Here is a 24,783-nt window from a genome sequence, read left to right as displayed (position 1 = left end):
AGCTGATCACCTTAGCATCAACTCTGACTTTAACAGTCACAAGCAGTGGAGATCGGCTATGTACCCAATTGGCCTACTCTTTTAGAGTATTTGTGGCTCTGCTGATGCAATCAAAATGCAAATCGATTAGTCCTCAATTTATTTTCGTTATTTCCCGCACTTGCATTGGCTTTGTGGGTGAGCTGCTGGCCAGTTGACTTTGATTAACTGTTGACAAATTTCTAGTTAAACGCTTCAGTGCGCAACGAACGGCACTTGCGGGTGATGCGTCGCGCCGTCGGGCCGTCGGGCCGTCGCGCATGCGCATCCGTCATCATCGGCATCAGTAGTGGGCAGTGGCGGTGGGAAAAATATATAAACCTGCACACTCGTATGGAGACGAACAAGTGCAGGGGCGACTCACTATATTTATGACGGCATTGTGTTCAAATGATTTGAATTGCGTTTAACGCTTGAATTGAGATTGAGTCGTACTCTTGAGAAAACCAGACCGGCTGCTGTCGGCTGTGTCTTCGACTGATCGTTGAGTTGGTCGATCAAATGGAACAAGCATCCCATCCACAAGGCAGCGAGCGAGGGAACAACTCATTGAACGCATAAAAGTTTTTATGCGCATTCCTGGACAAACAACAACTCGCAGCGACAGCCAGAAAGATCAAAACATGACAATAAAAATCAGGACTCAGAAACCGGGTCGCCAGGTTCGTGTGTCGTGTTGTCTCTCGTTTTGGTCGTGTGCCTTTTTAACGCCAAAAGTGTGACATATAATTTTGAAAATGGCAAGCGGCAACAATAACAACAACAACGGTCAATGGCAAGGGCCATAACAACAATTCAACGTCGAGAATGTCACCAGCAACATGCAACGCGTTGCAAGCTGCCACGGGCACAGCCCCAGAGCGAGAGAGATCTTTGAAACGATCGACCCGCGCGATTCGAGGCGATTTACTTTACGACTGCCGTGTGCCGTTTTTGATGTTCCTTTAATTTTATGCTCCTCTTTTGTAGCTCATTTACAAATTTCAGATGCAGGTACACACAACAAAATATAATAACCGAACTCTGGCTAAGACGCGATCGTTCGATCTCTGCTGCTCGGCCCCATCCGTTTTTGATGTAAACTTATCAAGTCACAATTTTGATTGTAGTGCGCAGATAAGGCCTATAAGGTCTAGAGGCGTCCCAGCACCACTCAACCGGAAATAGAAAAGAGGTTTGGCCAGGCATTGCAGTTCTCTTCTCTTCTGTTCTGTTCAGTGCGCGCCAAAGATACAACAATAACAACAACAACAGCAACAACTCGACGACGCGTCTCCAAAATGACTACAAAATGGCAAAATGCATTGGCAACGCTTCAACGTGGCTTAAATGTCTGCTCGAGTGGCTGACTAGCCGACCCAACAACCATCTAGACCCAACTTAAGCGCCGTCCGTTGTCAGAGCCCAACGAGCTAACCAGACTAAGACGCACCAGCCTTAATGGCTAAATGGTAAATGCAGACTGTCTGTGTCCTTAACCTCCTCGAGGCAGCCTCACCTTAAGTGTGCAGCCAGAGATACGACAATACTATATGGCTTTATGTGCAAAATACTGCCACTAAAGAATACTTTCGGCACTCAGCCTACATACTACTAACATTTTTCTTCTAACAATGTATTTCTCCTGTCAATAAAAGCGATGGACTGAACTATTTCAAAACATTGTGTAATTTTTTTTAATTTTTTTAAAGTTACAAAATATATAAAAGGCCTATCTTTTCGGTTTTAATGCAATGTTCTGATTCTCAATTGAATTCAAATTACAATCATCTTTAACAATCTCTGTTGACAATCATCTTTAAAAGCGAATAACTTTGCGATTACGTTTATATTGTGAGCTTCGTTCTCATAAGCTATGGTGCTACATTTTTAGATGGTTCTTCCGAAATACACATACTTCTCAGTACATTAAGTTTAGTTTATATAAGACTTCTAACTGACAAGACTTCGTTTAAAAATTTAAGGGTTTTTAAGCGTATTCAGATTTATTTAACTTTTATAAACCTAAAACAAAAGCAGGTTATGCTGTGTGAAAAAGTGGCTTTATTTTATAATTATAAAAATAAAACCAAAACACAACGAATAATTTCCGAAAAGTACTGAACTGTACTAAAGAAGACAAACGGGATCAAATTATATATTTAAACTATATCTAGATTTTCAATCTTAAGCGGCTTCAGTGATAAAGCATCATCATAGGAATCAACATTTGTCAATAAAAAATATAATAGTGAAGACACGGCAACTACAGATAGTAATAGTACAAGTAATGATAAACGAGTTCTTGAGACGTTCACAACTAGTCAAAGGATTTACTTCCCAGGAACTTTCATGTTGTCCTTTTTACAACTGACATCAAGAATAGCCAGATATTTCATTGAATAAAAAATACAATTTAAAAAAAAATGCCCACAATTACAGGGAACTCTGACTAAGGCAGCACATGAACTTTCTGAAAGATTGTCAATTCCATGCCAGGTGTTTTAAAGCAACATTTGTTCATTGACTTAAGCAGACCAATATTTTTGAAAATATATCAACTATGTAGTTAGGCAGCTCAAACTAATTTGCATACAAATAAATTAATTTCGAGAGAAATAAAAATCGAAATGGCTGGACAAGAAAAAATTATGAAAAATGTACAATACGAATTTGAATTTGTTTTGAAAATTAATTAAAAAATACAACATTTTATGCATTTAACGAGCCGCGGCGACGGCGCCAATGGGCAGTGGTGCGACTATTGGCCCACCACCACAAGCGCAACCAGCAACAGCACCACCGCCTGTGGAGTGTCAACGTGGCCGAGATTATTTACGTTTACACCTGTAGCGCACCTTTAGACCCAGAAACACACACTCAATACTCAAAAAACAAAAACCAAAAATATATATGTACATATATATAAGAAAAGCGCAGCACAGCCCCTAGTCGAGGCCCAATTCCAGTCGGTTGGGGCGTCGGCACTCGTCGCTATGTTTATCGCCTCGTCTTGGCGCGCCACGCTGCTCTACTAATGATGCGGCCAGTTGAGTTTGACATTTGGCCAAGACCACCAGCCGTGCTTAGTTAGTCACTGTTGTTGTTGTTGTTGTTGTTGCTGTTGTTGGTGTTGCTGCTGCTGTTGATGTTGTTGTGTTGCTGTGTTGTTTGTGCATTTTTTGATTCGATTTTCGATTGCGCTGTGCGATGCTTATCACTGGAAGCTGTAACCCGTGTACCGTTTCATCAATTAATGAAAGATTTCGGCGCGCTTGTCTGGCGATGGTATCGCCAAAACGATTAATGCAAATGCCGCATTCAAATGTATTTAACAATTATACAAAGTGTTGAAAATGGTTTGATTGTTTTTGGTTGTGGTTTCGGTTTTGGTTTTTCGTCTAACAGTCCCAACTGATAAGCTTAACTGATAAATTGTTGAACATGCTTTGCATGTTTCGTTCGTCTCTGACTCTGTATCCGATTGTCTAGCATTGATTAACTAAATAGCTTAAATATTAATTTTCTTACACTTTACAGCCTAAGCTTTAAGCGAACACCACAATGCGGCCAAAGTTGCATTAATTAATATTATGGGGTTGGAGACAAACTTTTAGAGAGCTCTCTGACTTGAAAACAAACAACTTGCCATAGCGGAAGTGCGACATTAATCTAAAAAACATCTAAGAAAAACAGCCAGACTTGCCTATGTCTGGCACAATTTGTCAACTACAATGGAGCTCTTAAGCTCGCAGCGCTTCAAATTCATTCATGATTCGATTCTCTGAATGAAAATTGAAAAGCCTGTAAGCCAAACAACATGCCATTGTCCGAAACTGACTGACTGGCTGGCTGGATGGCTTGTTAGCTTGGCTATTTGCTTGTTTATAAATAGAAGTAAATTAATAACATAAGTACCTAATCCAATCAATCAAACTGTATGGGCCGCATAGAAACACAGTTACCAGTCGTTTTCCCCCCCCTCTTTGACTGACGGACTACAAGATAAAAACATCAACAGGCAACAGCAGACAACAGTCAAAACTACAACTACGACATTTGCCGCTTGCTTGTACAACAATAACAACAACTCCAACAAAACCACAGCCTCACGGAATACAAAAATCGGATATGCCCATCCCTAAAAAGGCAAAAGCCAAACAGCGAGTGCCGAAGAAGGCATAACAAAAAAGTTGAAAAAAAAAATGTTATTAATATGCCTAAGGCTGAGTTGTTTTTTATATGTACAGTGGAAATTGCTTTTAGGATAAACTTTTGGTCTTCCTGCTTCTTAACAGACTCTAATCCAGCTATAAGTTATATTAAATTTGGATATATGGCGCAAAAGCAACAAAGATTTGCAAAGCTATTTCTTTAGACTTACAAATTTTAACCGTCTTGCTTCTAACGCATTCTATTCTACATATATTAATATTCATAACTCCGAATCTGGCGCCATGTGACTTCTGGTTATTCCCGAAACTTAAGTAACATGCTTAATTTGTTGTGAAATACAGAAAGGTCTCCAAAAAAAACAAATTAAAAATGTATACATTTACAAAAGTATCATGCTTGGAATTGCTTTTGACACATCGATTGGAAGAAATAGAAACTTTAAAATAAAATAAAATAAACTATAACAGACTTGATCAGTTTAGTCTTAAACAAATAAATTAGCTCTGAACTATACGAAATAAACAATTAATAGATGGCTTTGCTTTAAAATGACCAAATACTAGAACTCCTCGCACGTTTAATAATCTCCTCAACTCTATGGTTTTATTTTGTCTTTCATTCGTAATTTATAAATTAAACATTATATTAATAAAGCATCTTATTTAGTAAGGAAATAGCTAAAAATAGGTTGTTGAATATTCAATTTATTTATAATTTCTTTTCCTTAATTTAAATTAAATACTTACAATGCACGGCACTTAGAAACCCATGAATACTTTTGGTCAGACATGCGAATAAATTCCACCCAAAATTGGGTTTGAAAATTAAATCTCAAAGATTTGTTATGTTGGAGAAAAAATGTTTTAGAATTCTTATTGGTTTTGATTAAAATGAGAATATATTCATTACGACCTTGGAAAATTCTACAATTATTAACCTATTTAGTTTTTAAAACATTTTCTAAGAAATATTGGAGCCCCAAACTACTGATCTAAGAGCTCCTAATAGAGTCATTCGTCCGAGACGCCCGCCAATTACAAAACAATGTTGGTTTACTTTGCTTAGCAGACGCCCAGATCAGCCAGCGCTTCTCTAAGCGTAGCTATATGTATATTTATTTCAGTCAAGCAAGCTCATCAGTTTATTACAACAAGCTCATTAATAGGGAACAAAGTAAACTACAAAAAGTAGCCTACATTGGTTCGTGGGGGCCCAGAAAACACATCCATTTCTCTAGCTTATATTATTTTAAGTTCATTTTCAACGGCAAGACATAAAAATATTCATTGGGTTACCTTACTACCGAGCGAGGAGATTAGCTGAAGCAATTCAGCACGCTTTGCTTTAACTGTATCGATATGGAGCAGAGGCAAGCCCTCGACAGCATCGTAGCGATTAACATAGTCGGCGATGTGATCAGTCATGCAAATGACGTGGATGCCACAGTCGTAGCCATTGACCTGTTGCAGGCAACGAGTTGGGCGGAATTTTGCCTGTCGAGCGCCCAACTGGGCTTTAATTTTGTCCATCACCTCCTTTGATGGTGCGGTATTGTTGCCGCTCGATGAGTCGAAATGGTAGAAACTATTCTCCGGACGGGAATACACCAATAGGGACCAATGAGATCCGCCGGCTTCGGCGGTTTCGTTATCGTTGATGGCAAAGAAAATAAACGATTTTTTATCCGCCTTGTGCTGAGCAAAGATCTCCGCCAGTTCCTTCTCATCCATGTATTTCATGCACTGCGTTAGTTCCGGCGCTATAAACAGCAAATCAGCGCCATACTTGCTGTGCGACAAATATTCGTAGTAGAACGACAAAATCTGATCGTTCAGCCAATGGGGACCATCCAGCAGTCTGACATCCGAGAGCCGTAGGCAGGAATCGAAATAGCTTAACGCTATGGGATCGGAATTTGGCCGCCTAGACATGCTCTTTAATGTTTTCTGTTGTTGTTGTCAATGTTATTGTTGTTGCGACAGCTGCCCAAAACCAGTTCCTTGCATCAACGACCGGGCACGTGGTTCTACATATATTGCAACTCTTGCCTCAAACCTACATTGAAACAATCACAATAATGAATGAGTGTTTAATTCTGTGTTCAATTACACATGCAAGTTCTATTTCATTATCTTTTGCTTGCCTACTTTGTTTTTGTTTTCGTTTTCGTTTTCATTCATTTTTGGCGGCAAACGGCGGGGCGTGCAATTATTTCGCGAACAGCTAAAATGCCAGCTTTAACTATTTCTAGCGAATGTTGAATTATTATAGGAGCATTATTTTACTTTTTACTGCGTGCTAATGCTAATATTATTATTTATTTTACCACAAGCCTTCGCGATTGTTGTGTTGTTTGCGGCAACGCAGAAAACAGCTGCGACTTTAGTGTGACTGTCAGCAGTTCTTTTCCAAAATACCGCATAAATACTGCAACAAATAAAAATACTAGGATGCACAAAACTTGCCTAATTTTCGTAAATGTCGATTTCTTCGGATAGCCTGAGCAGTTTCCATATCCCCCACAGCAAAAAGGTTTCAAATTATTTCAAAATTAAATAAATAGAAATGAAACAAAATTGCAAATTCGAATAGGCAGTATTTTTTTTGGGAAAACTTGCGATTCAAAGCAAAGTTCGGTAACAACAGTTCTATGTTTATCGCATTGAACTTTTTACAATATTCTGCCCCATTTGAAAATACATATGATTCTTATGCTTATTGAAACACTTCTTATTAGTATAATTTTTGTAGTACATCTACTAATTCAATGGCTATGTCTGAAAAACAATTCAAAAAGCTTTTTATACGAAATTTGACAGTTTTTTCTTTAGGTTCGGTAACAGTTCTATGTTTATCGCATTGAACTGTTTACAATATTCTGAAAATACATATGATTCTTATGCTTATTGAAAATCTTCCATACATGGAAGAATAATTTGTAATTGGAATTTTAAACTTTTGCAAAATAAATAAAAATTCCTTCCAATTGACAACTTTTTGATTAGAGATAGAAACATTAGTCTACCAATTAATAACGTTGTTCTTTTAAGATCTTCTCACCAATTTTGGCATTACTTTATAGTAAAACCTCTTCGTTTATCTTAACTGATTTCCGCTGCATTGTTTGTGTGTAACTTTAAGCTCGATGTTGACGTTGAAGCTGTTTCTGATGCTATCTTTTTCTCTGTTTCTGTTTCTGTCGCTATGGCCCGCGGACTACTAACAGAAATATTTACGGAACTGGCTGATCCGCAACTTGGTCTGTGTGTGTCGTGGCTGATGTCGGCCTGATGTCGGTCTGATGACTGCATAGGAACCGGCAGAGGCCTCATGTCAGTCCAGTTTTCAGTTTTCTGCCTCAGCTCATCTGCTGTGCGGTTTCACACCCGCACCCTACTACCAATCCTTAATTTTTTCATATTATTTTTCAGTTTCTTCTGTGCGGACTCCTGAGGTTGTGCCTTAGCTTCGGATTCAACTTTTATGAATATGAATGGCTTAGCACGCGCCTTTTAAGCCACCAGCTGAGATGACTTGTGGATTTTCAATTTATTTGTTGTTGTTGTTGTTGTTGTTGCTGTTACTGTTTGTTGTCTGTTGCCGGTTTCCAAGAGCGTTGTTGCTGTCGTTGTCCGTATTGATCATTTTATTTTCTGCTTTTTTGTGAATTATTGAGTACTTGGCGGTCCATATGTATGTATGTGTGTCACTCTGTCTGTCTGCTTGTCTGCCTATCTGTCTGTCTATTTACTGCCTTTGTGGTGCTTAACTCGTAATGACTGCGCAATTTCTTTTCGCTCAATTGTGGTACTTAGCGTATTTACTTGAGATTCTTTTGTTTTAGAAAGTATCTAGCGGCTATAGCGACTATCTGAGCAGTAACAGAATTAGTTGTCGATTTATTGGCATAAGTAAGTACGACATTATACACATATTCCGAATATTGCCTTGCTTGGGCCAACACATCAGCTCAGTTCTCGTTACAATCTTCCATAGATTTATCGTAATTGTATTGGCCATTCATGCTGCTGTTGTTGTTGTTGGCTTAACTCTTGCCTTTCCTTTCATATCGTATCATTGTTGCTGCAATTGCCTTTGACAATTTGTTTGAGATGTGCGCCGGAAATGAGTAATCAAGATTATGCGATATTGGCAAAAAAAAAAGGGGGAAAAATTGATTTGATTTGAGCGCTTTTTGAATGATTGATGAGGTTAGACAGCAGCTAAGAGTGGTTCGAGATCGACAGGTAAATGTTTTGATGGTTGCTGTGATGTTAGCAAACAGATTATAAATCCAAAAAACTTTTAATGAGTAAGCTTTGTTACACTTTTAACATATTTTCTGGTTCTCCAACGATAGATAGGATCTTACTCTTACAGCGGCTAATTGCTCTTCTAACACCAAAAACTTAAAAAACGACATCAACAGTACCATTTGTGAGTTAATTTAAATTTTATTTTTAACTAAGAGTTTTTCGAAAAATACCCGTACACAGTCTAGATTGTAAGCGTTAATATTAATCTAGACTTAATTTTGTTCGTGTTTATTAAATTGATAATGAATTTAAAAAAATAATAATAAAACAGTAAAATGTAAAACAAAACATGAGGGAAATATAATTACTAAACAAAAGATAAAATTACTAAAAAGATTTCATGCAAAGTAAAAGTCTTTTCTGAGCCCCAAAAACAAATCGTACGAGCATTTTATGGAAACTAGTGAAATATTAAGTTTTATTTGCTTTAAAAATATGCGCTGCCATTAGGTTTTGGGATAATAGTTTAAGAAGCAAACAAATTCTAGTCAGATGCTTAGTTAAATGAATCCCCATTCCATTAATGAGGCACGCTCCCATTAGATTTGCATGGCAATGAAACTTAAGCTGATATCTGGCATTGGGCAATAACTTCCGTATAATCTCCACTCACTCAATGTCCAGCTCAACGAATTTTGAGTGCAATTAAAATTTAAATTATGAACAATTTCCACAACAGGTGAAATGTAAGCCCAGAGACATAAACAACCAATTTACGATGAGTGGTAGCCGAACGGCAACTTGTCACACAGCATTGGAAAAATATCATTTACCAATATCGCTTTCCACCATTTCCATGGCTCTAACTGTAGCTCTGACTCCGACTCCGACTCCGGCTTCAGTCTCAATCTCAGTCTGAAACGCAAATGAACTTAATCAAGTAATGACCGGGTCGATGAGGCAGCGCCACAATTCTTGCCAGTGCCAGAGCCACAGATTTCTTTTGTTTGGCTCTATGCATGGTAATGGTAACATGAGTAACCAGATACAGATACAGATCAGTAGCTGTAGCTATAAAACGCAAGCAGAGCCAAAGCATTGCCATTAAAACGGAACGGCGACGTGCCCTTCTAATTGCTGCGAGTGAGTTAAATGGTAAAAAATGTGCTCAGGCCCATCCAAAGAATCCCATGGAGGTGCATAAAACCGAACATTTTATGTAATGTGTTCATTAGACTCATAGACACAGCCTCACCAAGAAGCTGAAGACGCTGAAGAAGCTGGCGAATCGTGCGCCGGCCTTTTCAATAATTGACCCAATAACACAGCGTGCTGTTGATTTTTACAATCGCGGCGATAAAATTTACTATCTCTCATCGATATTATCGCAAAATTGTTATTAATTGCCAGACAGGCAGACACACGAAGCCCTCTGTTAGACATTATTGACTCACTCGCCGGACTGGAAGAATTTACAAATTGTTTTTATATTTTTTCTTCCTCTTTGCTTTAATTCACCTTTTTTTTGGGCAATCTTTATGACAACGCAAAATACGTTAATTTGATCATTTGCATATTAAAATTGATTTTATTGATTCGTTTTTCTGGTATTTTGGACAATGAAGAGATGATCGGACGTAGATAGCCATAGATCGTTGTACATGCAAGACGTAAGTATGCGAGTGATGCTAGAAACATCGATGTTTTGTTAACGATGCAGCTGTGTTGAACGTGGAATTGCTGCAGTCGATGTATCATTAAAAAAAACAAATAAACTGGGTAAATAAATATAAATAGTGTGAGCGAAGTATTGCACTATAGATACAGAGGGAACATCTGTTAAACAAAATGCTAAGTGGTTCAATTTGCAGCGTGATTTACCTCCATTATACTGATTGATACTATACGTCTATTCTCTGAGAACGAACTTGGTTGTATGTTTTCAAAAATCAGCTAAGGGAAATTCGGAAAAGCCCACATTTGCAATAGAAGCTAGTAATATTATAGTGCTGGACAAAGTATATCGATGTTTGCATCTTGATTGCCATCACTAATGTTTAGCCTATTTATGGCCGTTGTGACATGAAATTCTTTAACGTAGACCAAAAGCCAATAAAAACCCTTTCAAAATTCAAAAACCCAAAACGACGCCAAAAAAAATTATATCAGCTGTCTGCAAGAAATTCCAAAAACTCGACAGTCAAAGCCAAACTATGGCTATTAAGACTTATAACTTGTTTGATGTTCAAAGTTATTTCGACTTTGTATTAATTTTATTGAAATTTTAGGTGTAAATGGCAATTAGTGCTGAGCAGTGGGGTATCGGGTGGAGTAGGACTGAGGAGGAAAGAGTGTGCCTGCAATATTGTTCACATTTTATAACTTCTCGGTGACACGAACTGCCACATAAAAGTGCACCACACGCATCGGCTATAAAATGTCCAACTGATGTCTGGTCTGAGGCTATAGTTCGACATAAACTTTACAAATCAATGAATGGTGGAAGAAATTTGAGTGTGTGTTTGCAAAATGAAAGTTGACATAGCTAAACGATTCTTGGGCATTACTTTTGCTTTCTGCCTGGGCAGCTGCCATCGGCAATATTTTACAAATTAAGCGCATAAATCAAATATAATGAGCGTGCAAGTCGGCCATAAAGTGGAGCGCTTTGAAAGGCGGCGGCGAGCAAAACAACAACACCAACAAAACAACATGGCTGCGATTCTACGTGATTGATAAAATGGCGTGTCCAACATGAGCAGCTGACAGACAGACAGGCTACCAACTTAAATTAAGACATTTGAGGCGTGAAATGACAAAGACATCAGAAAATGGGTAACCATGAAGCTCAGCCGAGCTCAAAAGATAAGTGCATTGCCAAATAAAATGAAATAAATATGCATTCAGCGAGGTAAGCCGAGTTGCCAAATAAAACAAAAAAGTGCAGGCATTTCAGATTAAATCAAAGGTTAAAATTGTCAAAACTTGCTGTGGGAATGTACATACATATGCTGGGAAACCGGGAGCATCAGACAGTATATACACATTCTTTAAATGGAGTTCAAGCGGCCTAGTTTATGTCTGATTTTGAATCCCAAAAATTCCTCCATTTATGTATTTAAAATTAAATAAAGCAAAGGCGTTTCTCAAGCCCATCACCATTCTATATATACTTTTTGGGGTCTGCCACGCCTCCTTCGGTGTGTTACATACATTTGCATTCGCGGTATAAAAATGCTTTAAGGTAATTATTATTATTAATTTTTATCATTAATTTGTATTATTAATTGAATGTATTTACTTGCTAAAAACCGAACAAAAGCAGCAGTCGAGACGATTGCAAATTATTTATGATAATTTTGTCTACTTATTTTTCTTACAAATTTTTAAGAGAAATTTTACACTCTCTTGCTTTTGCCGATTGATCTAACTGCGCTCTCTTGGTCCTTTGCGACAAGTTAGGGCGCTCGAACCCCACACCCCAACTTGTTCGTACAGCTTCATGCAACTGACTCAAAACACAAATGTAGCCAAGTTAGAAATCTGTTATACATATCATACGCCAAATGCTTGAAATTGAGTTTTTTCCTTTCTTTTGTGCCTCTGTTATGTTATGGTGACATTCTGTCTGCTAATACCAACTGCGAGACATATGCATTAACATATGCATGTGCATAAAATGTTAAATGCACAGGTATACACACACACTTATGTTATGTTAAAGCACGCAGTGCAAAAGTATTTGGAAAAGTACAAATTATTTATTGCGAAGTAACAAAAATGAATCAGTGCGTACTTACATTTACAAACATTTCAAAATTGGAAAACTTTTATTATTGAAATCACTATTATTACCACTTAAAACACAAAACAAAAATTGAGGCGTTGTGCAATTCATTTGACACACACACTCACACATGCATAGAAAAATATGTATAAGGCGCGTAATTTGCGCGGCATTTTCGCAGCATTTTCGCATTATTAAAAACACATATTTTGCACACATCACGCACAACTTAATATGTATATACATACTAGTATAGTATGTTTTAACATATTTTACTAATATTTAAACTATTAAATACACGTTTTGCAAGAGTTTTCGTCAACTCCAATGACCGGCGGCGCGACGCGTTTAACAGATCGATCATAACTAAGCCTAGCATTGCAGCTGCCCGCGGAATGCTCTCTGTAAGAATGCAAAAGTAAAGGAAAGAAGTCAAAAATCATAACTGTAAATCTGCGCTCCCTCCTTTCGCACGTGTGAGGCGAAGCAAGTGTTTGGTTATTTCATGCGTTGGAGTAGATTTGAGAAGAGTGAGTATTTAAGGAATTGAGTGAATTTTTGATTTAAATAGAAATAACAAATATTTAATATTATGTAATATAATTAATTTAATATATGGAGTACACCATTAAGGAAAGGCAGCAACAACAACAACAGCTGCGGGTAGAACATGGGCAGAGATCCAGCTCTTATACTTTCCGAGGGACAGACGGGCAGAGCGAGAGACGGACAGACGACGGACATGGCTACATCGACTCCTCTCGTTATACTGAGCATGCATTCGCATACCCTTTGAGTAAAATATTTGTTGATTTTTGCGCGGAATGTTTCATTTTATTCGTTAACTATTATTTAGATGATACTTCATAATTTATTAATAAAAAATGTATAAATTATCTTAATTTAAAACTTCAAGCTTCTGCGAGCTGTCAAGCCAAAGTAAGTTTTTACGACTGTTGTGACTGATTTGTTAAGCAATTAATATAAAATGATTTAGTTAGGCTTACTTAATAAATTTTAATGCACAATTATAGCTAAACATGTGATTTAAGTTAAGTACAACTACAATTTTGAATTGCATTTAAACCTGTTCCACGATTCTTAAGTACGCATGATTGTTTTGAATGGTAAGGGGGACTATGTGCGTTTTAATTTTGGCTTGGAATTCGAATTGTAAAAGCGCGTTATTATGAACTTCCCCGACTGCAAAATCCACTCTGAATGTCCAGCCCATCACCTGTTGCCATGTTGGAAAGGCAGTAGCTCAATAGCCAGCTCTGAGGCCCTCGGGCAGTCAGTTAGTTGGACGTCAAATTACAGCAACTAGCAATGTGGCTGGCTGATGCCTGATGCCTGATGGCTGGCTGTTGCCACTAATAAAGCCGTAAAATTAAACGCCAACAGGCGAGCGAGCGCGCGCCTCAGTGATAAACGCCAGCAGATACTTTGAATTGTTTATTTGCGTGCAAATAATTGCAGTGCTTGCTGGGATTGGGAGCTGCGGCTTCTGGTAACTAATCAGCCGCAGTCGCTACCAGCCGGGTTCTGTTAACGAGCCCCGCTTCTTTTTTTATTTGGTGCCAACTTTTGTGGGGCGTCAATCGTCGGCGATGCTAATGAGCCGCTAATAAGAAACCGCGAGCCATCAAATGCCTGAGACGAGCAGCGTACAGGTGTCGAGTTGATTTGTAGGCACGTTCTGTGGGACACGCCCAGCTGAACACCCCTTTCCCCCTCTACCAAAAAAAAAAAAACAAAAAACACCCAAAAACTAGTTCGAAAACCCTAGAGAAAATAGATCACAGTCCAATAAAAATGGCTTGTATAATAATTTCCACATCGTTTTGGCATTTTTTGGGGCGTTTGAAAAATAATTAAAATATTTACAAATGCCACAAAAAGACAAACCCCACCACAACAGCAACAACAACAACAACGACTGCAAAACACGTTCGCTTCAGACTCGAAGTATACGCCCCAAAAGCGGACCGGCAGCCGTACAAACAGATGTGTAGGTTTGTCTTTAAGTTTCAGTTTTTTATGCATATATGTATTTATGTGGCCACCCGACAAGGTGTTAAAAGTTTGGCATAACTTACTGAAAACTCATATTAAATGATATAAAAGCTTATTAGTCCGTCCCTCATTATGCACGAATGTAAATGAACCGAACTTAGTAATAAATAAATGTACATATGTATATTAATAGCAAAAATTCCAAATTATTCATTTTACCCAAAAAGAGCACAGCACTGAGGCGAAAAGGCTTCTTTATAAATCAAAATAGTTTTGGTATAATATTTTGTAATATTTCTAAAAATTCTAAAGAAGTTTATCCTTCTTTGGTATTAAAAACAGAGCCTGCTTTACTATATAAGCCAATATCTTTCAGTCAACTTATACTACTGTTTTATTTTAAGAACACTTCATATCCATATCCTTACATCCTTATCTGCGCTACATTATCAAATCTCCTAAGACAGACAACATGCCTAGTTCTTTGCTCAAAGAGTGTCCTAGTTCCCTAGTCCAAGCATTGCTTAACTTTTTAAATCAACAAAGGCATTATATCCAACAACTTATGTGTCCAAATTGATATTAAAATATCTTTAAATTTTCGCTGATTTTCTTGGATTTTTTCGAAAGCAAATTTCAAGAATTTTATAGAATTTTTCCTAAGCCTCCCAGGAGTCCATCAAAAGAATTTCTAAAAATGTAAATTTATCAATTGATGCCTAAACGCAAGCACTGGTCTCTTAAATCATTCGGTTTCTAAATACCTTTTCTCTAAAATATTCAAATAAAACCGCTTCAACTGCCAATATGACGAATAAATCTTGATTCTCTCCACACATCGATCATCTCGTCGCCTGTTTGGCTACACAAGCCATCAAGATGTGTAGCAAGAACCAATTTCTCATAACGGAAGCCACTCGAACGACCATCCGACCATGCAACAAATGGAGTGCAACATTCTCCTCTGCATGTGTCGAGCTGTCAAAAGTTTTCAAATGGCAACGGCAATCGCTTAGCTAATAACAAAAAATTTAATTAACTTGGGTTTGCTGAGCTGTTGAAAAATATTAATAAAACATTTCAATTCCCATGCTTTCCACCAATCACACACACATATGTACATGCATGTACACACAAATCTGTACACATATACGGTGTATATATGCCGCCGTTTAACGAGTTTGTACAACATTTTCTGGCAGCTCTCAAGTCTTGACTTGATTGGGCCAAACTAGTTTCGGATGCTCTCCGACTTAATCGATGCAAACGCAAAATATTTGAAAACAAAACATGCGACAACATCATCGTGTTTACATGCGGGAATGGGTTATCTATAGTATACTACTTGTATATACTTGTATATTGTATTAAACGATTGGCTATACTACTATATTTGAGTGCCAGTGGAACATAAATAAAGTCGGAGAGCTGAGGCGACGACCTGTAGCGCTCATTAGCGGGGACTTCTTTAATTAAGCTGCAAGTGGAAGAAAAGCCGCGACACTATGCTGAAAAAATTTGGTCGCCACCATAGGCAGGTGGTGCCCCATAAAATAAACTAGAAACAGAAATCATTTAAATCACAACCCCCCCAAGTGCGTTTTATGCGCGCACGACACGCGTGGAAAATGAAATGAAATGAAAACATTGAAGCGCCTCGTTAGCGGCATCAAAGCAGCAGGTTGTCAAGCATTTGACGTCATAATTATGGTAAGTAGTACTACACTAGTGATGTGAATATTTATGCATACAAGTATGTACTCCAATTCAATTCGCAGCAAACTGCACATCTTCCGGCTTATAGAAAAAGAATTGCACGTCCGTTATATTACGATCCTCCTGCTTCAAACGCTCCACTCGGATCACGGCCAACTTTGAGAACCAATATTCGTCATACTGGAAATGGAGAGAAAAGAAAGTAATTGAGTAACATAGACCAATTAGATCAGCTAGTTCTCATCTTGTTTATTATTATTTTATACAAGTGGCTCTGTATCACATATTGCGGGAGAGTGGGGGAAAGAAGAAAAGTTTTGAAATATACTTGAACTGCATAGTCGTATGAGGCATCTTTGTGCAAATTTTGGTGACCCTAGGTCTTATAGTCTCTGAGATCTAGGTGTTCATACGGACAGACAGACGAACACACAGGGCTAGACTCGTATTTTCATGCTGATCAATAATTATATAAATATATCCATCTGCCTGTTACATTTTTTTCGTTTCATAAAATTAACTTGTGATATTTCTGAAATCCTTTTTTCCATATTCAGTAGAGTATAGTTTCGAGTACCATTTCTAATCGGTACTAAGAAAGAAACAAGTGTTTTCGATATTTCCCGTATAGGTATGCACATATGAAGAAGCCTTTAAAATGATATTCCTGATCAGGAACCTGAAATCAGTACCATTCAGTACTATACTCACATTCTTCTCATATTCATTCCAAACGCCGTCGCAACCCGACATGCTGACCTTCAGTAGACGCTCCAACTTCTCACTGTGACGCACTTTGTACAAATCGTTGAGCACGCGACAGGTTAGGGCGGGACACCCGATGAGGTAGAGCTCGGCCAGTGCTGGGCAACGCTTCACGAAGTCCAGCAGCTGATAGTCCTTCAAGTCATCGCACTGACAAAACACTGCATACTTCTTCACACGCGGCATACCCAACGTAACCATATTGACATCCGCAAACTTACAGTCGACGAAGACGAGGCCGTTTAGACGACGACAGCGATGCATTTCCAATTGGCGCATCCAGTGGGGACCCCCAAAGTAACGGCAATTCACTTGTATAACCTCAATCTGGCTCGCCCGCTGCCGGATGACCGTGCACATGGCAGTGAGGGTCGCCTCCAAGTCGGATGTTTGTCGCAACTCCAGAAACTTGAGCTGCTCCAGCGTCTGTATCTCCACATTCCCCTTGTTGAAGACGGCCACGGGCAGTGCCAGATCCCTCAAACATTTACATTTGCGTATGCCTGTGACCTGCAGGGACTCGGCGGAGCGTGGCAGGTGCAAACGCTTCAGCTGCAGGCATCCTGCAATGATGGCTGTCAGAGCCTGCTGCGCGACCTCCCCATACAGACTCAAGTACTCCAGCTGTGCGAACTGCTCGATGAAGCCCACCTCGACGGGACAATGCACCTTCAGGCGACGCAGGTTGCGCATCAGTCGGGGCAGGGCTTGGAGTGGCCATTGTGGTGGTGGCTTCTTGCTCAAGTCTGCCGAAGCCATACCGGCCGGCGCATACCGGACCTCGCACTGTTCGACGCCCACCATTTGCTTGATGCCCGCACGCTCCAGGAGATTCAGCTCCTGCTGCAGATGCTCGCAAGTGAAGTACACATGACGGAAGTAGCCCTGCATTGTCTGCAGAAAGTATTCCAAGTTCGGACCCGTAAGCTCCTTCTTGGCATTCTGGAAGTCCAGTCGTCTGTAGGACTGTCTCCAAACCGCAGTGCAAGCGTCGGGCAATCGTTTGAAATCCTTACACAAAGCCAACTGCTCGGGAACGCTCAGCTTGGATAGAATTTTTGTGACGATGGCCAGATCCTCCGGATTGAACTTCTCCTTCGATGCGCTACTCTTTATTTCGTCGCCCATCCTGGTGGACCTAAAAACATGTAATTTAACCAAAATAAATTATTATTGAAACTAATTTTATGACTTTCTCAACAATATAAACGCCTGCTCCAACAACTGAAAACTGGAAACGCAAATATACCTATTTTCGAGGCTTACTCTCTCTTGGTAGCAATATTTTGTCATCGCTTGAATTTATAAATCGGATTAATTAATATTACTTGTATATTCGTTTTTGAAGAATATATTACAAAGAAATTGTTTGTTTATTACTGAGCTTAGAAGTAAATTATTTTCTAAAATATTTTCTACATTTTTAAGTCGCTATTATTTTTCTACAAACTTGCTGTTTAATACAAATATGTTCCTTTATAGATGAACTTTTATTCTTGAAATCGAACACATTTAAATCGAATCATTAAAGCAACTCGTTTCTGAACATAGTACATTACATTTTTATTTAAATAGTAAAATGATTTAGATAATTATTTTCTAAATAAAAAACTCGAATGGAAAGCTTGCAATTTTAGCATAATTTTAGACATCATAAACAAAATATAAATTGATTTCATAATTTTATAAGTCTAATGAAAAATATCGTTGTAGAAATGTTTTCTCTAGATATACATATATATAAATTAAATCTCCATCTGTGCAAAAAGTTTCGAAAGTTCGTTTCTCAATCCAATGAAATTTTGTCCTAGAATCAAAACTTAAAGCAAAACCGTGAAAATTTTAACAAATTTATATAAAAAGTAGAAGAAAACTAGGAACTAGAAACGAGAACGCTGTTCGGCTTCAATAAAAAAAACTGAAAATAGTAAGGGAATAATGAATTGGAAGTAATTTTCAGTTTTAAAGCGATTTTCTAAAATATAGATCATAGATAGAATTCCATAAATGCAATCTATTTTCCGTCCAATTTGAAATTTGAAAAAGGGGCTGTTTAAATTTTCGAGTAATTCTTTTTTATATAAAAAGTTGAAATTTCAAAAACCGACTAAACTTTTTATTAATTGTACTGCTATAGTTTGGAAATGAAACGAAACACTTGGGGCTCATCAATTTGTTTGGCAGAGCGGCCCCACCCGGAAAGTGCCGGTTGTCTAATATTTCTCCTTCAATTTCCAATGAGACGGCGCGCTAATTGGCCGCTTTGCATAACCGATTTGTAAATGTCGCCCCATCGAGGAGGGGGCGTTGCCCCACCAAACACACTAATCGAGCAAATCGACTCGTTCCTGGCCAAAGAGCCACGCATGCGCCACGCACTCAACACGCCGACAACGACAACGACGACGACGACGACGAAAACAATTTCTCAAACACGCGTGCGGCATGAATTGATCGTGTTTGTGGAACCACCCCACCGCTCCTTCTACGCCCCCTTACCCCTTGGTGTAACCATTTAGCGGGCAACACAGTTACACGAATTTCAACAACAAATTTGTCATATGTTTGGGCCGCACTGTGCGTTTTGTCGCCGCAGAGTTGACGTGACCAGACCACCGATATGGAATGCAACAAATTTGTGAACATGCCTTGTCCGGACAGCGAGCAGAGATCAACAGGCAACAGCCAACTGGCAACTGGCAACTTGAAACTTGCAACAAGCGGCGGCAGTTACAACAACGACAACAGGCCCACCCATTGTTATAATTATTGGGCGCCCATGTGCAAGTGACAATTCATTTTGCTGGCATTTGTGGAACACAACAAGCAACGACATGTGTTGAAAGTTGTTGTTGTTGTTGCCGTTGCCGTTGCAGTTGCAGTTGTTGGTATAAAATGACAGCTGCTTGCAATATCGACGACGGGCTGTCTTCTCCACCAATTGTGGATCAGCGTACGCAATGGTATTCGAAGACTTGCCCAAATAATTTCACCAAAACATTTGTGAATGCCAAGCAAGGATATCCGCAATTGTGTGTCCTCAAAAAAAAATATAACTAAATCTAATCTAACTACAAATAAAGGCGGTCAAAAATTGCCAGTCAGCCGGTCAGCTATGTCCAAAACTAAATCTTAAGCAATAAGAGGAAGAAAACTTAGTTCTACTTAGTAGCTAGTTAGATTTGTTCAGGAATAAACCCCAAATACCCACCAAGGTTTAGACTTAATATCTGCAGTACTTTATATTTAGCAGGTTGGATAATGCTTACAAGAGATTCTTCTGAAGATAACTGCAAAGTGCAATCTTTGGATATAATTTGATTGTTTCCGATTAAGCTATAACATCTTCCACAAAGCTGTGGCTTTAAAGAAATATTAACCTTTCCGCTCATTGCTTTAGATACTGGTTTATCATTATATAATAGAATTTCTAGGCAGTCGCGATTATTATTTGTATATCATTTATAAAAGACTAGCGGGTTTTGCTCGTCTTTGATGGGCTCATTATTTTTGCACTCTCTAAAGTTTCTAAAGAGAATTAAATAGTGAAATTTCTGAAAAATAAAATAATAAATTTGTGGATTTCAATTGTGAAATTTCTGAAAAAATAATAAAAATATTGTGGACGCCCTCCTCTGCGATTCTCATACCAAGTACCTAAGCGCTGGCAATTAGAGAATTAAATAGTGAATTTTCTGAAAAATTAAATAATAAATTTGTGAAATTTCTGAAAAATTAATAAAAATATTGTGGGCGCCCTCCTCTGCGATTCTCATACCAAGTATCTAAGCGCTGGCAAATCGAGAATTAAATTGTGAAATTTCTGAAAAATTAAATAATAAATTTGTGAAATTTCTGAAAAATTAAATAAAAATATTGTGGGCGCCCTCCTCTGCGATTCTCATACCAAGTACCTAAGCGCTGGCAATTCGAGAATTAAATAGTGAATTTTCTGAAAAATTAATAAAAATATTGTGGGCGCCCTCCTCTGCGATTCTCATACCAAGTACCTAAGCGCTGCCCAATCGAGAATTAAATTGTGAAATTTCTGAAAAATTAAATAATAAATATGTGAAATTTCTGAAATATATATGTGAAATAAATAATAATAAAAATATTGTGGGCGCCCTCCTCTGCGATTCTCATACCAAGTACCTAAGCGCTGGCAAATCGAGAATTAAATTGTGAATTTTCTGAAAAATTAATAAAAATATTGTGGACGCCCTCCTCTGCGATTCTCATACCAAATACCTAAGCGCTGCCCAATCGAGAATTAAATAGTGAATTTTCTGAAAAATTAAATAATAAATTTGTGAAATTTCTGAAAAATTAATAAAAATATTGTGGACGCCCTCCTCTGCGATTCTCATACCAAGTACCTAAGCGATTCCCAATCGAGAATTAAATAGTGAATTTTCTGAAAAATTAAATAATAATATTGTGAAATAAAATTGTGGGCGCACTTCTCTGCGATTCCCATACCAAGTACCTAAGAGCCGGCAAATCAAGAATTAAATTGTGAAATTTGTGGAAAATTAAATATAATAATTAAACGAAAAATCAAACTGCCCGCCAATCGATTGAGATATTGGCTGAAGATAGCCTGAAAGGATAACTGCTTGCCTTTAACGAATTATCAAACTGGCTAGTCATGACTAGTCACGACTGCTAAATATTTTTATTAAATTAGGGAGGCCCATGTAGTATATAATAACTATAATAACTGCGCTCTTTACAACAAGTGTTTAGAAAAAGAATTCTTTTTTGGCCGCTTGCTCTTTTACCTCTTAAACTGAAATTTTAGTGCCTTATAGGGTTTCGTTGCGGGCTCTCAACTATGAACCCAATGCATGGCACTCAAGTTTCCCCCGATTGGCCTAACCATGTCTTACTGACCCACTATGGAGCGCCTCTATCCGAGGAAGGTGAGGAAGACATCGGTAGTCAGGCCATTCGCCACTCACTAATTCGTTTTCACACTTTTCATGTTCTGGACAGGAGCCGTTTGTGGCCGTAGGCGCTACGGCGGCACCTAATTTCATTTGTTCGTCGGCGCAGATCTGGATCGGCCAATATTTATGTACTCGTATTGCCCTGCATTTCTTTTCCATTCTGCACTCTCGCTGGGGCCGAGCCGGCTCCGTCTGGCAAGATGCAAGCGATTTGATAACCAAATGGAGTCGGCTGGCCTAGACAGACTTGCGAGCGTGTTGACGTTGCAGAAAGGTGCAAATAAATAATTCTCAGTAGCGCTGGCCAAAGTGAAAAGTGGCAGTCGGACGGTTGGATCGGAGGAGAGCGGGGGCTAGCAGGGGAGGGCGGGGAAGGCCGAGACTCGGCCAGACAAATATTTTATTGCAAATTTGCTGATATTGTTGGACAGGCGGCAGCGGCCGTTGGTGCCACCGCCACTGCCGCAACTGTTTTGCATATTAAATTTATTTTATTGAATATAGATAGATATACGATATGTATATAGAGCTCTGCTGCTCTTGTTGTTGTTGTTGTATTTCTCCATAATTGCACGACGCCATGTGAGCCCAGCGGGCTATGAATTATTAATTGCCGTTGATTTGCATTGATTTTTCAGATGCAAAAAAAAAAAAACAAAACAAAAACAAAAATTAAGCTAAATAAAAATACCCACTAGACTATAGATACTATATGCCTGAACCAAAGCGAACGTTAATGCACATTCTTCCCGAAAGCTGCTGCTCTCAGCTGCCAATGTGTAAACATAATAATCAGCGCGCATTATGCGATATAAGACAAGCGATCTGAACAAATGCGGCAAAAAGTAATACTTTTTTGCAAAATGGCCGCCGGCCTCTCACACAATTGACACCTGTGTTGTTGTTGTTGTTGTTGTTGTTGTTGCTGCATTTGCTGCAGCTACCGTTACTTTATTTGTTGCTCCATCTGTTGTTACTGCAATATTGTAATTGTTATTTATGCACTTGCATTTGGTTTAATGGCACAGAACGCGTTGCATGCGCTGCCATTTGCTGCCATTTGCGCCATTGTGGCACACGTTGTTGCCCCCCGGGGAGGGGCCGGGCCGTACGATTTGGTGGTGTGATAGGCGGGCCTGCGATTACATAAGAGCCTAGCGAGGTTAAATGCATGTGTGAGTGACAGAAATGTGGCTCGTATTTTGGCAAAGTGCTGAATATTTCCAACAGTCGTGTCCCTTTATAACAAATCATACATCCATAGAGAAAAGCCTATCCACACATGATCGAGGATTAGGCTAAAGGAGCGCGCGCCCGCCTCTCTGCCAAGTGTTGTGTAAGCACACGCGCTTAAGTTCAACTTGAGCATGAAATCCATTGCTGCCACCGTTGACCAGCAACAACAACAACAACAACAAACAGACTAAAGACGATGACTACTGTGTGCCTGCCTTGATGTGGATGTGTCCCCGGAATTTCGACGGGGCTGTGCAAAAACGCGAATGCAAAGCGGGAACAGCAACAAAATTGAAGGCTTTTGTGGTGCGACGCGCAGAACCACTTAGGTAACTCGCTTAGCGCTGCATGGCTTGTCAAAACTGCAGCAACAGCCTCGGCAACAGCCCCGCAGTAGCCAACAATAAAAGCCACAAAGCACGTCTACGTCTTCGTTTTGGTCTTCGAGATGACGAAGTTGAAAAGGCTGAGGTCCCTCAGCTGTGGCTGCAGCGGTCGCAACTGCGGCCAAATGAATTAACCCTTTTACTTTGGCCAAGAAACAGTGGCAACTGATTTGTTATTTCCTTGTTGTTGCTCTTGTTGTTGTCATTGCTGTTGCTCCTTTGGTTCTTGTCATTATGGTTGTTGTTGCTGAAATCGTTGAAAGTGTGGGTTCTCTGTTTTGGGCCACAGACTTAGGCCCAAGGGAAAAAGTTAGTAAAAATGTGAAATCGCCATCTTTCTTGTGTTAAGTGGTGGCACACTATCTAACTATTGTATATATATTTATTATAACTGTTATACAGCATAGGAACTATGAGTATAGAACAAAACTATGTATATAAATCGAACTGCAAATGGAAATAATTATAGTAATCCACAGAATTAATTGTTAAAAAAAATTAACTATACAACAATTAGATTGAAAGCATAAATAAATGCAAACATAATATAGAACATCTACTTTTTAAGGCATGTATAAAAAGTAGCCTCCATAAATATGCTAATTTCTGTTCCTCACCACACTTTTTATGATATGCTACACTAGCTTCCCTTCTGCAAATTCAATTGAAAATTCGTTATAACACTAACTTACATCTAAAAACTGATATAAAACACTATAAGCTCTTCTCTTGCTTAGCTTCGAGTTCGCAGTTCCAAGATCATTGGCATTATCTCTGAAGTTGAGAACATATTATGGAACTATTATACACAGCTAAAACTTAAATGAAAACTGTTATATCTGGTAAGTATTATTATTATGGAACTATTATACACAGCTAAAACTTAAATGAAAACTATTATATCTGTTAAGTAGCTACTACACAAATAATATTTCTGTGCAAAAATGCAATCTAATAGAACAGAATACATATATTTTGTAACCGTTATACCTACAACTGTTATATCACTAAAGTAACGCCTAAATTGCATGTAAATTTTACTAGGAATATACTATGAAAACTGTTATATCTTTTGGGTGAATTCTAAATTGCATCTACTACAAATAATATTTCTGTGCATAAATGCAATCTAATAGAAGTAAAGCCCAAATTGCATTTAAATTATATTTCTGTAAAAATAAAATCGAATAGAACAGAATACACACATTTTGTAACTGTTATACACAATTAAAACTTAAATGAAATCTGTTATTTTCTATTGGGTAAAGCCTAAATTGCACCAAACTTATATTTTTGTAAAAATGCAACCTAATAGAACAGAATACAAACATTTTGCGGAGCAAGTTCTGTGGGTATTACGATTTGTGTTTTCTGCTTGCCGCATTGCCACTCGAGTGAAGCAGAATTGCGCGTAAATTCGTTGCGGTCTCGCGTCATCAACATAATCGCCGTCAACAACCGTCAACAACATCAAA

General features: G+C 38.5%; 2 protein-coding genes across 2 annotated transcripts; both read right to left on the bottom strand.

Moving 5' to 3' along the window:
* Window positions 1-5,245: 5,245 nt before the first annotated feature.
* Window positions 5,246-6,485, bottom strand: LOC115624069 (sentrin-specific protease 8-like). The gene is made up of 2 exons (XM_030518655.1): window positions 6,342-6,485; window positions 5,246-6,249 (listed from the first exon to the last, which is right to left on the bottom strand). Exon 2 carries the CDS (start codon window positions 6,123-6,125, stop codon window positions 5,478-5,480), a length of 648 nt encoding a protein of 215 aa, XP_030374515.1. The 5' UTR covers window positions 6,126-6,249; window positions 6,342-6,485; the 3' UTR covers window positions 5,246-5,477.
* A 9,423-nt stretch (window positions 6,486-15,908) lies between these two features.
* On the bottom strand, window positions 15,909-17,939 carry LOC115624002. Its single transcript, XM_030518574.1, has 2 exons — window positions 16,681-17,939; window positions 15,909-16,149 (listed from the first exon to the last, which is right to left on the bottom strand). The coding sequence occupies exons 1-2, from the start codon at window positions 17,860-17,862 to the stop codon at window positions 16,021-16,023; spliced, it is 1,311 nt and encodes a 436-aa protein (XP_030374434.1). The 5' UTR covers window positions 17,863-17,939; the 3' UTR covers window positions 15,909-16,020.
* Between the last annotated feature and the right edge of the window lie 6,844 nt (window positions 17,940-24,783).

Source organism: Scaptodrosophila lebanonensis, unplaced genomic scaffold, assembly GCF_003285725.1.
Source record: "Scaptodrosophila lebanonensis strain 11010-0011.00,11010-0021.00 unplaced genomic scaffold, SlebRS2 tig00000053-arrow-pilon, whole genome shotgun sequence".
Classification (NCBI taxonomy): domain Eukaryota; kingdom Metazoa; phylum Arthropoda; class Insecta; order Diptera; family Drosophilidae; genus Scaptodrosophila; species Scaptodrosophila lebanonensis.
This window is presented reverse-complemented; position numbering and strand designations above follow the sequence as displayed.

Bases quoted from the DNA above. Each gene is read 5' to 3' on its own strand.
- LOC115624002 (XM_030518574.1), bottom strand. From the start codon at position 17,862: ATGGGCGACGAAATAAAGAGTAGCGCATCGAAGGAGAAGTTCAATCCG. The intron at 16,150-16,680 runs GTGAGTATAGTA...CTCCATTTCCAG, and splicing joins GGAATGAATATGAGAAGAAT to TATGACGAATATTGGTTCTC.
- LOC115624069 (XM_030518655.1), bottom strand. From the start codon at position 6,125: ATGTCTAGGCGGCCAAATTCCGATCCCATAGCGTTAAGCTATTTCGAT.